This window comes from Amblyomma americanum, chromosome 1, assembly GCF_052857255.1.
Source record: "Amblyomma americanum isolate KBUSLIRL-KWMA chromosome 1, ASM5285725v1, whole genome shotgun sequence".
Taxonomy (NCBI): domain Eukaryota; kingdom Metazoa; phylum Arthropoda; class Arachnida; order Ixodida; family Ixodidae; genus Amblyomma; species Amblyomma americanum.
The window spans coordinates 234,827,829-234,843,839 of record NC_135497.1 but is presented as its reverse complement, the minus strand read 5'-3'; the positions used below and the strand labels follow the sequence as shown (position 1 = coordinate 234,843,839).

Here is a 16,011-nt window from a genome sequence, read left to right as displayed (position 1 = left end):
CCTAGCTGGTCAGGTCAGAGTGTCAGTGTCATGCCACTTTAGCGTTTTTATATGATGAATTGCAGTTAACCAGCTCCACAGCAATGTTACGTTGGGCTCACCCGTGTTGCAAACGCGTGATGACTGAAAGCGAGGCTGTTGTCAAACTAACCGAGCATGTCAAGGGCGCACAGAAACAACAGCTCTCGATCAGTCCATCTGAGGGCTGCTCATTACCTGGCTTCGGCAGCGGCTCTCGCTAGCCTACTTTGGTCGGCGCTGGTTAGGAGTTGACGTGGCCCTCTCTTTTCGTCACGAGTGCGCGCGGGGGAAAACAATCTGACGCGTGACAGGAGGAGTACATTTTGGTCCAGTCTGAATGTGCATGTGTTCTGCTTACCTGTGGAGCCGACAGTCCGAAAGTTCAACAGTCACGTATATTCGATAGTGTGTTCGACAAGCCGTTGGGAACTGAAGTACGGCTCACACTCGCTCGGAAGATACTGTGCCCTTGCCGAACATTTCGCATTTGTGTCTTCTACCGCTGGAGTTCATAAACAACTTCCAGAAATCTGTCTATGCAAAGTCGACCGGTAGCGGTAAAGCACTAAGCGCGGAAGCTGAAAGGACGACGTATGCATAAACGAGCGCATGTTTAAAGTGAATCTCAGGAGTAAGGGCTAGATCGTAATCCAGGGTGCGGTCAGCGCCGCGCCCTGGATTACACTGGCATTGATCTAAGACACTGAGCTGGCACTGAGCTCAAAGAAAAAAACAAGGTAAACGAGGATGAAAGACGCGTGCCATGTTTGGATCAGCCGGATACGCAATCACTACATCCGTAATAAGCGTAGCCTGCACAGTGGCTTCTGTGTTTAGTTGTGTTCCGCGTAGCACAGGAGCGACGCACGCCCTACGGTCTGCAGTTTAGTTATTATTCCCGCTGTAGAAGCTGCCGACGTGAGAGAGCTAATAACTGATGTCTTTTACTCACGGAATGGGTTCTTCTCTGCTCAGAAAGGGGCGTTTAGCGTGATTGCTAGTTGGCGTGTTCCTAGCTCCCTGGGAACCACCCATGCCGTCCTCGCCGACTCGTCTGCATCCTAATCGTCCTCGCACCTCCTCATTTTTTTTCTTCCTTTAGTAGAGAGAAGGTATCTCTAATATCTTTAACAGCTCTAATCCAATCCGGCTTTACGGGTGACCACCGCACCTCTTGCCGGTGCCATTCGTTCGATAGGCCTAACCTACTTGCGCCTTTTGGCGTGCTGTCCTCGCTGCAGATTACGGGAGCGGCGGCAGCAGCAGCCCGGCGCTGGGTGGACCTCCGCCCGCTGCCGTCACCGCGAGCAGCCCGACACCGGCACCGATGGTCAACCTACGTCACGTGGAGGCCCCCAAGACGGCTCCCGCGCCGCCGCCGGGGCAGCCCAACACCACCGTGGGCGCCCCCAACACGTGCGCCGACTGCGGAAGACTCATCGTGTACGTCCTGCCTGTGTGCGCGCGCGCGTGCGCGAGCCACGCCCACGGACGCTGTAGATACGCAACACACACACACACATGAATAGGCGGCGGTCCAGAGCAGGGCTTCACGTGCGCCACGCGCGGCACGCATCAAACGTAGGGCGGTGGTGCCACCTTTACGCTTGTCACTCGAGGGATCGTCGTCCCGGCGCGTGTCGCTGCCCCCCTCCCCTACCTGCTGCCTCGCTTCCTACTGCCGGCGCCTCTGCTTCTTCCGCTGATGCCCCCTCGCCGACCGCGCCAGATTCATGAATTAAAGAAAGCGCGTGCCCGCCGGCAAGTGATTTCGAGAGACGTTCGGCATCGGGAGCGTTTTAGATAGGCGGTGGCTGCGCTCTCGAAATCATCGCTGCCAACTTTCCAAAAGGGAGTCCGCACCAACTCGGAGCTCGCCGCGATAACGGAGCGGTTAGCACTTTGAGGGGCGCTGATAAATGAATTAATCTGCGCCTTGGATGCCGTGGGAGGAGAGAGATTGTGGAATGTCGTCTGCGTCGGGTATTAGTGTAGATCGAGGGAAACGTTTAACGCGGAAATAATTAACTTCTGGTACGAGATTAATTTCGAAATAGCTATGAGGAATAAACCTAAAAAAGAAATGTATCGCCGCAGCACGTTGAATTGGCCAGTGAACGTTTCGCTGGTGCCACATTTGCCATATCTCTTCCCCAAACAGTACTATATTGAAATACATTCCATTGTGATCTTGAGGCAGTGCCTCGGGACGAGTACCGCGACAGCCTCCTAAAATTACAAAAAACAAACCCTGTCACACTGACACAGTTGTGCGTAGTTTGCCGTTTGGAAATGAAATGACTGCTTTTAGAGCTTGCGAACCGAACGGAGGGTGCACCCGTCATTGTTTTCTCCATCTTTTTTTTCTTTTTTTGCAGAGGCGTCTTTGTTCGCATTAAGGATCGAGCCCTGCACGCAGAGTGCTTCCGTTGCGCCACCTGCGGAACTTCTCTTAAGAACATAGGTATGCGTTGACGTTTCTCAATAAGAATTCCTTCATATCTTTTCTGGTATCTGCAATTTTGTAGCCTTTCTGTTTTAAAAGAACTCTTCCACTCATGTATTTAACACGCTTCATTGCAGAAACGGTCGCAGGGCGTAACAGTAAAACGAGCACTTAATGGCAATCTCGGTACATGGGAGTTTTCCATATAGATTCCTCCCTTTAAATATGTTTGACATGTCACGGCATCTCACCTGCTTCGTTATGCTGAACATTTGAATGCCGTAGTCGCTGTTCCTCGTTAGCTTGATTAAGTCTGACGATTGGACCAGCCTGTTTCTAGTTGGACAAATAATCCGGAAATGCAGTGACACTCCGAGAGTTTTGTGTCATTCATAGCCATATTATACACCGAAGCTATATCCCAAGCACGCTCCTGCGTCTGGGAGATGATCTTAAAGGGATACTGAGGACAAAACGAAATTGGCCTGTATTTATAAATTACTGCATACTAAAAACAAATGTGCAAATTTCGCTGAAAACTGAGCTTTTATAAGCTGGCGAAGTACGAAGAACGAAATGCAGCCGTCGTCATCGCCGGCCGATTTCACAAGTAAACTAGGGTGCCTCGACGCAATTATTTAACGCGAATCCCAGAGACTAGGCTACACCGCGGTTCACTTCAAATCGGGGATCACGGAGTCCTTTTTGGTGTACTCGTCATGAGGTTAAATCCTGTGTCGGGAAAATTTCGAAATACGCTTTTCTCTGCAATAAATGCGTCTTTGGCTGCTGGAGAAAAGTCAACATACTCGGGAAGAGCCATGGAATCGATTTCTGCCGAGAACAAAGATTTGGTGCGCTCGTCCTCAGTGTCCTTTTAAAGGCATTGAATACAGACTATCGTCAACACGCGAAAGTGAGCTCTGTAGCTAGAACGGCTACTTGGGCTAGTTGGTATAGATTCGTTGCATCGTAGCAATGAGCTCTGTAGCTGCCACCGCAGAACGACGATTAATCGACAGAGTGTCTCGCTAAACGTGAGTGACTGGCTTTGTCATTCCGTTTAAATGTAGGGTACTTCAACATCAAGGACAAGCTGTACTGCGACATCCACGCAAAGCAGGCGGCCCGCCACATTGCACCTGGGAGCAACTTGGAGGCCGTGCCCGTCCCCCCGTAAGTAGTTTGCGCGAACGCTGCGCATTACGCTAACGTTGGCGACGAACTCTGGGTCATATAGAAAACTGCAGGCGCTGATGGAATGTGGGGCGATAAAAAGATATGTTCTGCGCTCGCGCTAGCCGCACTGGATTGCTTTACAGATTGCAAATAAAAAAAGAAAAAAAAAACTCACCGTCCTTACGTGCGCGAGGTAAAATTGGCTGTGTTTAAGTGCCCACGTTTTTTGTCTTCATAGCTGCGTAGTTGCGACTTTTTCCTAGAAAACATGTCCGTACCGAAATCGGAGTAGGGCGTGGTGTAAGCTGAGTTCTGAATATCGAGTGATTGTTGCGTATTATTGGCTCACTGTGATACCTGGCTGCGTTGCGCCTTTGTTACGCTTGCTGGTCGTGCAATGAATGAGTAGAGAGCTATACGTGGCGTGCTGAATGGGCACGTTGTACTCCTGAGAAAACCAGACATACAAAGTTGACAATTAATCGAGCGATTGCTTCTTCGTGTCAATCCTTGCATTTTTGCGAGGATCTTTCCTTTGTTGGCTCGAGTACGAGAAGGATCAAGAAACGGCACAGGATCGTGGCGCAATATGATTCGACATACAGATGGTGACATTTGTTTGCCTGCAGGGGCATGTAAGTAACGATTCCTTTTCCCCAACTGTTACTCTGCATGCTTGCCATTGGTCAGCCCCGGCACTTGGTAAGAAGCTTACGAAATACACTATGAATCAGAGTTTTACTACTATTGATAATAAAACCACGAGCGGCGTCGCAAAGGCGACAGATGCTTACGGTAGCAGGAAGAAATAGTAAATAAGCTAAAGAATCGTTAGAAAATGCGGCCCCAAGGTTGACCAGTCGTGAAAATGCCAAGTAGCCAGAGTACCGCTACGAAAAATGTGCTATCGGCAAAACACGGACAAAAATAGAGCAAAACAAGTGTTAACTCACAGATAAATTTATATCTAAACACAAGAACTGTTCAGATAAGGAGCTTCAGTTTTATTCAAGCACTAGAAACAGACTTCTGGTTTATGGGGGTTTAACGTCCCAAAGCGACTCAGGCTTTGAGGGACGCCGTAGTGAAGGGCTCCGGAGATTTCGACCACTTGAGGTTCTTTAACGTGCACTGACATCGCACAGTACACGTGCCTCTAGCATTTCGCCTCCATCGAAATTCGACCGCCACGGCCGGGATCGAACACGCGTCTTTCGGGCCAGCAGCCGAGCACCATAACCACTGAGCCACCGCGGCGGCTAAGACAGACTTCTAAGGAGCTTGCGGAAACGTGTCATATCAAGAGCCAAGCGACATTAGTCATGCTTCCGTTGCTCTGCGCAATAAAGAATTGACTATATAGACGCCAGCGGGACAATTTTGTGAGCACGTGGCAGTAAATGTGGGTTACCTGCATATTCCATTGTGCGGGCCGGGCTATATTATTTCTATTTTTCTGTTTGAAACGCCCCCAGTAATGCATATTCCGTTGTAATGTAATAAAATTACATGGCCAGTCAGCGCTTATTTTGCGGCGTTCCTTAAGTTTCGTACATCGCACAATTTTTTTTCCGCAGTGCCAACTCGTCCAGTTTTCTAGTCTGTTGGTACAGAGCAAACGTCATACAAAAGCAGGGTGCTACAGAATTTTCTAATGTGGGGATAGGGGGAAGGAAGAGTTGAGACGGAGACGTGATACCTAACGACTCATCGGCGTGAAATGGGTCAGTGCCATAGCTGCACTGACATTTTTGTTTCATTGCAAAGAACCTCCAGAAGGCACCTCCTCTTGCCATTTGTGAAATTAAGAGGAATGAGTGCGCCAATCTTCCCAGTATTTTCTTCTTTCTGCATACAGCCCATTCGCCAACACCTGTGCAGCCTTCCGTGTTTCTGCTGTGGCAGTCTTTATTCGACATGCACAGATGTCTAGCTTAAACCGGTCATTGCAGGGCGGACGAATGAAGCTTGTTCCCTTGAAGTGTTACCCGCCCTGTCTGAGGTAGTGCCTGTGTCCGGCTCTTTGTAGCCATGTACGAGCACGAGTACCGTATCCATTGTTCTTGCAGAATAGCATGAAAGTTCGGCATAAGAAAAATCGTTCCCCAATCATTCAGAACTATGAAGGTTCTGTGATTTCGCGCCCAGATTTCATGATCTTAGGGAAAGAAATGGGTTAACTCCTCCAAAGTGGTGTCTGGTGTAATAGATAATGCTAGAAATTTCGAAGACCAATAACAAGACGAAAAAAGCTTTTATGACGGTACCGGTTTATGTTTTCGGCAAAAGTAAAAGTGTCTAACTGAGATCACATTTTTTTCTTCTGTTCTGAATTTGCATATCGTCAAGAGGGGTCAATGAATTATACTACTCCCGCTTGTGCGGTGGAAAATCCAGCGTCTTTATAGTTGGACTGCGGGCGCTCCTTTGTGCCGTCCCTGTCAAACGCAAGTGTCCTGAGCGAACTGTCCTCCGTGTCCGCTGCGCAGGGGCGGCCACATCCCGCAGGGAGTGCCTCTGGCTCCGGCTCCCGCGCCTGCGCCGGCCGTCGTGCCCGTGGCACCGAGGGCTCCCGCCGGGGCTGTCTCGCCGCAGGGCCCGCTCTACACCCCGCCGGCTCCCAAGTACACGCCGGCCGCCGCTCCGTACACGCCGACCCAGGCGGCGCCGGTGCACTCGCCGGTCGCGGCGGCTCCGCTGGCCGACCAGCCACCGCCGCCCCCCGACAGCCCCGGCATCTGCTATGACTCCCCCGTTGCCATGGGCGTGAGTAACCTCCGCAAAGTCTTCCAGAACTAGGGACTCGCGCAGACTCGCGCGTCACCGCTTCCGCTCACCGCGGCCGCGGCACCGACGGGAAGCCAAGCCCAGCACGCGCTCGATTCGGGACTGTCGCGTCTCGAGCGCGGCACCATTCTATCGCGGCCGGTGCGCAAGGTGCGGAACGGCCGTCTCCGTCGGTCAGCAGCGGCTGTGTCGAGGCGTGGTGTGATTGTGCTGCTTAGGGATGCTTTCGCCCAGTTCTCTGCGTAGGTACTCCCTGTGCCGTGTACCCGTCAGAGCTCAGTATAGGCCGGGGCATTATGAAGAGCACCTTCTCATTCTCGGTCTTTTCTCCTTTCGAGCTTGTGGCTGTAGCTGATCTTTCTTGTGGTGACCTCACTCTTTGCTAAGAAAATGCTTCTGCTTCGCACACTCTCTGTCTCTTCATGCTCGGAAAAAAAAAACACGTATTTGTTCGCAATGTTACAGGCAGCTTGCCTCTGCATTCGTTGCCAGCCGTCGCAGAGTGGCCACATTTCATCAGTAAATCATTCAGCATACTCTCGTAAAAGAAACAGCCGGAACTTTAGACACAAGGTTCCTCTCCTTATGAGTCACGGCTAGAGCAGTCGGTAGTCGAAGAACAGTCCGAGTGGGTGAAGATAGCACATCCTGTTTTTTTTTTCTTAAAAGCAAATGTTTGCAGACATCGTTGAGCGATAACTACTCGTCGCAGTATTGTTGTTCAGCTAGCGCTGGCTTACAGCGTGACGACAGTGCTTTCGTTTATGACAGTTGGAGTGTGGTGCACATTTGCCGTCGAAACCGCGGACTAGGAAACGCGTTGTTTTCTGTCAAATGCGAAGCAGCAACGGCGTTATCGGTTTGAGAAACGGTAGCCCGAAAGCGATCAGGATCAACCTCTCACTCATTACGCGTATTCACTTTTGCTTCAGAACGCTATATTGCCGTTTTCTTGGCACATTTCTTTCCTGTCTTTTTCATGTGATGTTGAACTGTACACGCCGCACATGTCTCTGTTCTAGACATTTAGGCGATGTGTGTGATAATGCTTTCTTTTTATATTTCTGTAGAGTAGAAAATTTTCTTTTGCCCTACGTCTAGTAAACCAGTCGAATACTAAATGTCTGCATTTTTCTCAGGATTCTTGCAATGTCAAGTTTCAGAAGAGTACCTGGAAAATACTCAAAGTTCATTGTTGTTCTCTAACTTATTTAGCATACTTATATTTCAAAGGAGCAAAACTGTTGTCATAGAGTGGTGTCTACTGTGAAATCACGTGTTAGAATGCACAGGCTTCTTGTTAAATCAAATTTGAAGCACTACTCGTATCCGTTTTTCAATTTCGCAATATTTAAATGTTCTTTTGACTTCTGTGTGGTGAACAGAGGCGGCACTGGCCGACAAGTTCGTGCAATCAGAGTTCTAGTCTTTTGTGTTGATTACTGACCACCACTCTACTCGTGTGTGGAAAAGAATGTGCGTTAGAAAAGAGCAAATCCCCTCACGGTTTTCTAAGAAAGCCCGGAATCCGACTGCTTGGCACCTGTTTGTCTCGTGTATGTCCACTGTATGCTGTTCGTTTCAGCGTTGAAATAGTCGCGTCAGCTTTTCTACTCGAATGTTTTGTGTAGCGGACACATCTTTCTTTGATGAGCGTCGCGGACTTATCTACGGGAAGTGTGTATACCGTGGTAATAACTTGCTGGACCGCACTATGATACCCAAAGAGGAGTGTTAAGAACGAACATTTTCGCTGTGTTGTCCATCGTGTGTTGAAATGCTTTTCAAATAAAGTGCAGAGAAACCAACAAAAACCAGTCTGGCCACCTTGGGTTCTGTTTACTTTGCTGGCCGTCACGTGCACGATCAAGACTAACCACGTATAACCGATGCACGACGGGATGAGCAGCCGGAAATGCCCCGCTCTTAACGCTCCTCACGGCCTCACGATGATGCCTCTGGTCGCGATCTTGCAGCGCGCGGTGTCTCTGCACAGGCGCGCTCGTGGGATGCACGCGGCTATTGCTCCCGACGCTCCGTGGTCTGCTCGGATCGTGTAGTCGTAGTGCATAGTGTGCACGGCTGCCACAGAGACGCTCTGCTCCCCGCTACCTGGCTGTGCGCCTGAGCCTAACCCGTGTTTCTATTGTGCAGTATGCCCAGCCTCTCCTGCTGCTGCCGCCGCCGCTCACTTTCGTTCGCTGTTTATACAAAAGAGCTCGCCGCTGCTGCTTGTCCTTGTATTCTTGCTCAGAAGTATGGAGCCTCGTAACAAGCAGACAGGCAGCGCCACCGGATGTGTACGGGGCGAAGTACGATACACACAGACCAATGCGGTATTCCGTGCGTGCCGCTGCTCTTCAGTTCACGGGCTGCTCGCTCCTGCTTCTCTTTTAGCACGCTATGCCTGTCGCCAAATGTGGTTATGCGGTAGAGTTCACTCTTAATGGATTCTTGATATAGGCCAACAGAGGCAAAAAAGTTTGGTGCCCCAGAAACTGTGCGGCCGTCCACTGAGCAAATGCTTCAATGTTTGGCCTAGTAACGTTAAGAGAGGTGTGCTCATTTTTTTTAATTGTGTGTCTAAACCTTTCAGTGCGCATTTGGTGGCAATTAATATTAACTAATCTGGCCCTTCAGGATATGTCTGCTTTCTCTGCAATTCCGAGAACTTATCCTTCTAGTGCTCAATATGCTCAACCTTTCCATGAGGTGGGGACCATATTATTAAGAAAATATCGCATATGTCGGCTCTGTTACGTCATGATACAATTTCGACATCTTAAGTTAGGTGGAGGATACAGACCTGATGGACCTATTGCATGTCGACATATATACACATGTAAAAAATAACACACACACAGACGTGCGCGTGCGTATGCACCCACGCACACATGCAGAGACCCTTATGGCTCACCGATGCAGTTTCTATAAACAGCACAACCGCCGCGGCGGGGCACTGAAAGTAGCGGGGTAGATCGTGACTCCCAGCCTGTGGAACTGCTGTAGGAATACGTGACTTCGATGCACGCCAGCGCGATTACAAATATACCGTGCAACCGCGTGGTTTGGAGCGAAACTAACTTTGAGGGAACGCGACACGTTCGCTTATATCGCCAAGTGGTCGCAGCAGACATTTCGACCGTACCGTTACCTAGTATAGAGCTGACCACTGCTCACCCTTACATTCCAGTCGGTAGCCACGGCTTGACCCATAGGGGGCGCAGCAGCGGATGCTGTGGCCAGACATTTTCTGAGAAGCTGCATGTGCAGGTATACGAATTTACCAGGCGCGCACGAATGCGAACGCAGAAAGAAAACAAAAACGAACCAATGTATTGCCGCATGTACTGCGAGCGCTCCTACACACAGCGGCGTGAATTGCAACGGCAATGCTTTACGCGTGGTGTGTGTACTGCATGCGAGCTTATGTTGACTTGCACATTCGAACATCCCTGCATCTTGCTGAGTTTGTCGCTTTGGTCTCTTTTTTTTTCTGCGGCACTTCTGTTGTTCCCTGGACAGCGGTCTGATTTCCGCCAGGCGCCAACACATTCGCCCGTGGCGGGTTCTAAGCCACTGACTCCGCAGGTAAGGCGTTCCAATTGGCAGCCAATCTTATTGCGAACCGATAAAAAATTAAACATAATAAAGTTGCTTTTTACAAGATCATGATTGCCTCAGAAGGAAAACAGTCTTAAATAGAAGAATGACCATATCAAAGCACGCATGACTGTATGCATGACTTTAGGTACCACATACAGGCGTAAAAGACAAGTCACGTGGAAAAAACTATGACATGATACGAAAGCCCTACATAATGGCATGTCCCGACAGTTTGAATCACTTCAGAAGCGGACTGTGTGTCTCTCTTTTTCTCTCTCTCTCTCTCTCTCTCTCTCACACACACACACACACACACACACACACACACACACACACACACACACACACACACACACACACACACACACACACACACACACACACACACACACACACACACACACACACACACACACACACACACACACACACACACACACACACACACACACACACACACACACACACACACACACACACACACACACACACACACACACACACACACACACACACACACACACACACACACACACACACACACACACACACACACACACACACACACACACACACACACACACGCACACGCACACGCACACACACACACACACACACACACACACACACACACACACACACACACACACACACACACACACACACACACACACACACACACACACACACTCTCTCTCTCTCTCTCTCTCTCTCTCATTTTTTGCTCCTTTAGCTCAAAACATATTTCACATACTTACATAAGGGAACCAGATGACAGATGTGTGTAAGGCGATAGATAGTACAGTGTAGAAAATGGTACTGGCAACATTGCTTGAGATGCATAGGCACAAAAATGTCTTCATTCTTCGGCGTGCTCGAAGATGAGACGCTTATAATTTGAAATTTTCTGTATTATTTAATCACAGTGTCATCTACTGCAGTACTGCTAGTATTGTAACTAATGCATCAGACTATGACCATGCCTCAGCAAGGAAACGGAGGCAATTGAAATCGCGCGCATGACATTTGCTCTTAAATGAGGGACTAAGTTTTACTAGAGCTCTGACACACATCTGCACAAGTATTTTCTTTTTTTAGTAGCGGCTGATCGTTTATCTTACCTTCATTCGGAATGGCTGAAAAAGATCAGTTCCAGCGTATGCACGATATTTACTTTCCCAGCCTTTATGCATCAGACTCCCAAAAATTCCAAACAGAAATGTGGTGTTGCTCCACAAACAGCTAGGGCTGATCATGCAACGAGGTAGAGATAACGACAACAAAAGGAAGCAAGAGAAGGCAGCGACACTGCGCGCTCTGTTACTGACGCTGCGTTTCCTGTGTGCTTACCTGACAGTCGGCGAAGACGACCCCGCCTTTCGGTGGCGTGACACCGCTGCATCCCGTGACGGCTCCTGTGGGTGATGCGCACCGTCCAGTACCAGGTAAGGGAAGACAAAAACTACGTAGACGCTAAAAAAAAGGAAACATGAGAAGTCTCAAAATAGCCTTTGCTTGCTCGGCTTGTGTTCTGCTGTGGTAGGGAGTAAGCGTTCACAGTTGTGACGCTCACGTTTCTTTCCCACTCGATGTGAATTTGTACTGAGCTGGTAATCAGTGCACGATTGCCGAGAAACTGTGCAAAACAAAACAAAAATCCCTATAGTATATCCAGTAAGTCCTGTGCCTTCCAATATGCATATGATGGGACAGGCCTGTAGCAACGCGGGAATTTTCGTAAGGTTACTCTTGTGTGATCTTCCCGTCAGTTTTTCAGCCCCGAACTCGTTTCTTTCCGCTGATGCTACCAGGAAAAGAGGCAGCCTCTGGTATGGGCCGCAGTAGCCGATTAGAATAAGTCATTAAGTCGGTTGGTTGGTCGGTAACCCTCTCAGTTTGTGTTTTAAGGAGGCGACGAGCCATTTTCAAAACGACTAAACTGTATACTCATTTGCGTGTTATTCTTGTAGGCAAAAGCTGACTGTAGAAACTTATAAAGGGATGAGGAGGTTGTGCTGGCGTTGAAAAATCTCGCCTCCGAATTTTACGCATCTTATCATGTACGCCCTGATCCTCGAATGTGTCACCATAAACAGATAGATCGTAAGCATCCAAAATGATTGCCTATAAACGTCTCATTATCTACTGATTTCTTGGTTCCCCGTAGCGTTAAGCTACAATGCAGCTTTTTTAAGTCTTTGAATATTTTCGTAAATTAATCGTTGGAATCTCACAAGCATCTTAAGGTGGAGAAAACTGAATGGACCGCATAGATAATTCGCAGTGTCTGCTCAGAGATTTCCATTATGTCTTAGTAGGGAAAAGTAAGAGAAAATAGAGCAATGAATCTACAGGCCTGAAGGTAGCCTCTTGTATCTGTTCAGAGTACCGTGTTTTTGTTCTTTCGCACTGAGCTTCGTGGCTTGAAAAAACTGGTTTCCACCTATATTACACACGAAGATGTGAACCATCTCGATTTCGAAATCTTTTTTTTTCTGATGTGATGACTCGTACAGCGTGGTGAAGCACAGAGCCTCAGTTGGGACTCAGAAAGATAACACCATGAATACATTACTTACTTTTCATTTCTTATAGCTGCCGCTGTTCATCGCAATAGCTGCACGTTAGAATATGAGAATACATTTAGGTATACTTACAGTGTTTTCATCCCTATTGCCACATTTAGGTACGTGTGGCTGTGCTGATCAAAAGTACTGAAGCGCAACGTAAAAACCAGGCCTAAACATGCTAAACATTCTGCTAAATGTGCAGTGGAGCCAAGCTGGCAGAAACGGGTAGAATGTTTGTGATGTGGCAGTCAGCGGCCACCTTCTAGTTGTGCATGTTTTGTCAGGAATAGTGTTATGAATTTATGTGTGACAGAAAAGCAGCTGTTCGAAAAGAAACCACATTCTAATAGAGTTCCACATGTATTGAGATGAACGTCCTACGCTAAAATCATTTTAATTACCGTACATCTAATCGCAACTCAGTATAATTTAGCATGTTACTGCCATTTTCTGTATCGTACAATTGTAACGTGAACTTCTAACGGCGTGGCGTTGATTGTGGCCCGGTGTGACTTCAGTGTGAAGGCTAACAGCACGTTTGTATGAAGCGACGTTTGTAGTGACTGATGGGTGGTTTGCAGTGTCTCTAACAACATGCATGGCCTGATGCACGCAGCAAACACAGAGTCCACGACGCCTTACACAAACGGCATCGGCAACGGCCATGCGCATGAAGAACCAGAGCTCGAAGACATCCTGGAATGTTAGTAGCCATTTTTTTTCCACCCTTTCATGCTAAGGGCCTGCCAGTAAGGCATGCGCTAATGCCTGCGCAGCCGTGTAAAGTCCAGAACGAGGTCGCAATTTCTCTTAAGCTGACTATTTCACTCACTTCTTAACGTTGGAACCTGCTGTGGAATTCGGTGCTCTGAAAGAACTTCAGCGAAATTGCAAGCAAGAAAGGAGTGGTGCTATGTTAGGAAGGGAGAATTATAAAAAAAGGTAATATCTGAATCAATGGGGCAAGCTTAAAATAGGTTTCTTGTTCCCCTTGAAACGTAGCCAGTAGGATAGCGTATATATATAATCTGGCTATTTCAGTCTCAGAAGCATGTTAAAAGATGTTTGAATGACCGTATTTCTCTGCTTAGTATTTTTTGACCACCTATTTCAACCTTAATAAGTACAATATCGAAAGTTACCTTTTGTATATACAGAATCCTATGACATTTAGGCTATTGCGACTTCGAATGCCAAACTTCCGGTTGAGCAGCGTCGCCTATAGCTGCAACAAGTAGAATTTTCATGAGAAGGGATATTAAAAAAAGAGAAGTTAGCATACTTGGGTGCGGTGGCGCAGAGGGCTAGAGCTGCTATTTTGGACGTGCAGTTCGAATCTCCTAGTTAGTTATATTTTTCTTTTGCTGGTTTACGCTCAAGATTAGCACCATTAATACTATTCACAACCACCCCTGGTTGTGCATTACCTTTTAGATCAAAGATTGAGATGCCTCTGAGCCGAAATCGCCGTTTAGAATGCTGCGAGTCGAGCTACGCGGCTTAATAAGAACTCGTGGTTCTGTTTCTTTCAGGAGAGAGAATTACGCCAGCAGCGTGGTACATGCTGTATTCAGCCCAAACACCAGTAAAATGAGTTAGCGCAGCCGTGGCACAGTACGCCAGGTAAATGTGAGACGCGACGAAGCAGAAAGGTAGACTGAATGGAACCGTTGTGCATAGTTTGATTGTCAATTGTGGCTGTATGAAAATTAAGTTGTGCGCTAATATGAGTGGCATTCGGCCGCCATTCGGCTCTCCGTTGCCGCGCTCACTCTTAGTGCGAGAGCGTAAAAGGCGAATAAAACTGCCACTGCTGGTCTCGTATTCTCGGGACCTTAACACCACGGGCCGTGACCAGGGATGCTAGCGTGGCGGTAGCAGCGGGCTTTACGCTTGAAAGGGTGGTCGGCGTGGCGATGAACGCGACCTCGATCGGGATTATGGGTGGCTATCGCGAACGACCAGGTTTGGGCGCGCCATATGACAATTCAGACTATATATCTATAGCCCCACTTACGGCTGCATGTCATGGTACAGCCGTGCGCATACCTGCGATAAGTTCTTGCTTGCATCGTTTACACCTTCCCGAGCTTTCTCTTCCGACTACTTCCTGACCCCTCCTTTCCCAGCTGCTGCTCTTCCTATGCCAGTCTAGAGCAATGCATTTTCTGCTTTCCTGTCGCCCTCTCCTGTCCCTTCACTGCCTTCAGTTCACTCTTCTCCTTATAGAGTGCCTGGCTGTTGTCGGCGCATCTGGAAGGACAGTTTACCCTGCTCAGTCAGGCGCAGGATATATTGCGCGCTTGAGCTGCGCTCTTTAATAAAGCGACGCTCTCCCTCTCTCTTGAATTGTGTACGCTCAGGAAATTTCGGTACATATATCAGTATCAGCAACAACACGTTCTGGGCATCAGGAAAAAATCCGTTGCTACTGTCGCAGTGTTTCTTAGCACGTGCTATCTTAATTCACGTTATTTTAACCACGAAGAATAATCTGGCAACTGTCAATGAAAGGGCTAAGAGTTACGTTTTAATACAAGCATGCATCATGAAACTGCTCGGCAGAGGGGGAAGGTTACAGAAAAAAACTACAAAAACAGCAAATGCTTTTCTTAATGCGCATTTTTTCTCTTTTGTGTATGCATCGTGCGCAAGATTCCTTGTACTTGACTAAACGCTAAAGGACCGCATATGTGGTTGCGAGGCATATTTGTTGCCCTTTGGAAATACCGAATTTTGTTGTTCTTGTTGTTGGTCACTTTATTGATAATTAAAATACAAAAAGGAAGGAAACGATTTTTGCTGGCCGCGGCATCTGCTATCGTAGCCTGAAGCAACTGAACCACGGTCAGCGGAATGAAAGGAACAGTGAGAAAACAGAGATAAAGAGAAGAAGGGAAGTACAATGGGAATTATCAAGGGATAGAAGGATAATATAAAAAAATTGTTCAGGGGAGCACCACGCCCGCCGCGACTCTCTGTTCTGAACGGAAAAAAAGCAGTCGGCGGTCGTCCACTTTCACTAGGTTATAGGTTATAGTTAGAGTTATAGTGTTAAGAGGTTATAGGGTTCGTCTTATTCATAAAGATGACCTCAAGCTTAAAGCAGCCGTAGACAAAAGGAAGCATGCGGGAATAAAAACAGCTCACACTGGCTGATCGGGCTAAAAAAACGTTCTGTTCCGTTGCTATGATCATCGCCAAAATTTTGTGCCCAATGTCATAAGAGCCATCCACAGCCGGAAGAAAGTTGATTGGACATTAATCGTTTACTTTTAAAATTTGTGGGCCTCTGTCTCAATATTCCACTCTATTACAGTGGCTATTATAAGGCAGTAGAAAGCGCCGCTGCTTTCGCTTATGCGTGTACTCTTGGGGGAGCAAACGTCGTGCACACCACAC

General features: G+C 48.0%; 1 protein-coding gene across 6 annotated transcripts in view; it reads left to right on the top strand.

Annotated features, from left to right (window-relative positions):
* The window catches only part of Zasp52 (Z band alternatively spliced PDZ-motif protein 52), a 74,067-nt gene that overhangs the window by 45,345 nt on the left and 12,711 nt on the right, over positions 1–16,011 (top strand). For 4 of the 6 annotated variants that reach the window (XM_077648734.1, XM_077648738.1, XM_077648736.1 and 1 more), the window contains exons 6-11: positions 1,263–1,464; positions 2,400–2,485; positions 3,541–3,643; positions 6,136–6,412; positions 9,959–10,024; positions 11,397–11,484. In XM_077648734.1, the coding sequence (XP_077504860.1) occupies positions 1,263–1,464; positions 2,400–2,485; positions 3,541–3,643; positions 6,136–6,412; positions 9,959–10,024; positions 11,397–11,484 (822 nt within the window). Of the gene's footprint in view, positions 1–1,262; positions 1,465–2,399; positions 2,486–3,540; positions 3,644–6,135; positions 6,413–9,958; positions 10,025–11,396; positions 11,485–13,225; positions 13,313–16,011 lie in introns of all 6 variants that reach the window. The other 2 variants (XM_077648737.1, XM_077648735.1) reach the window with 1 other exon arrangement.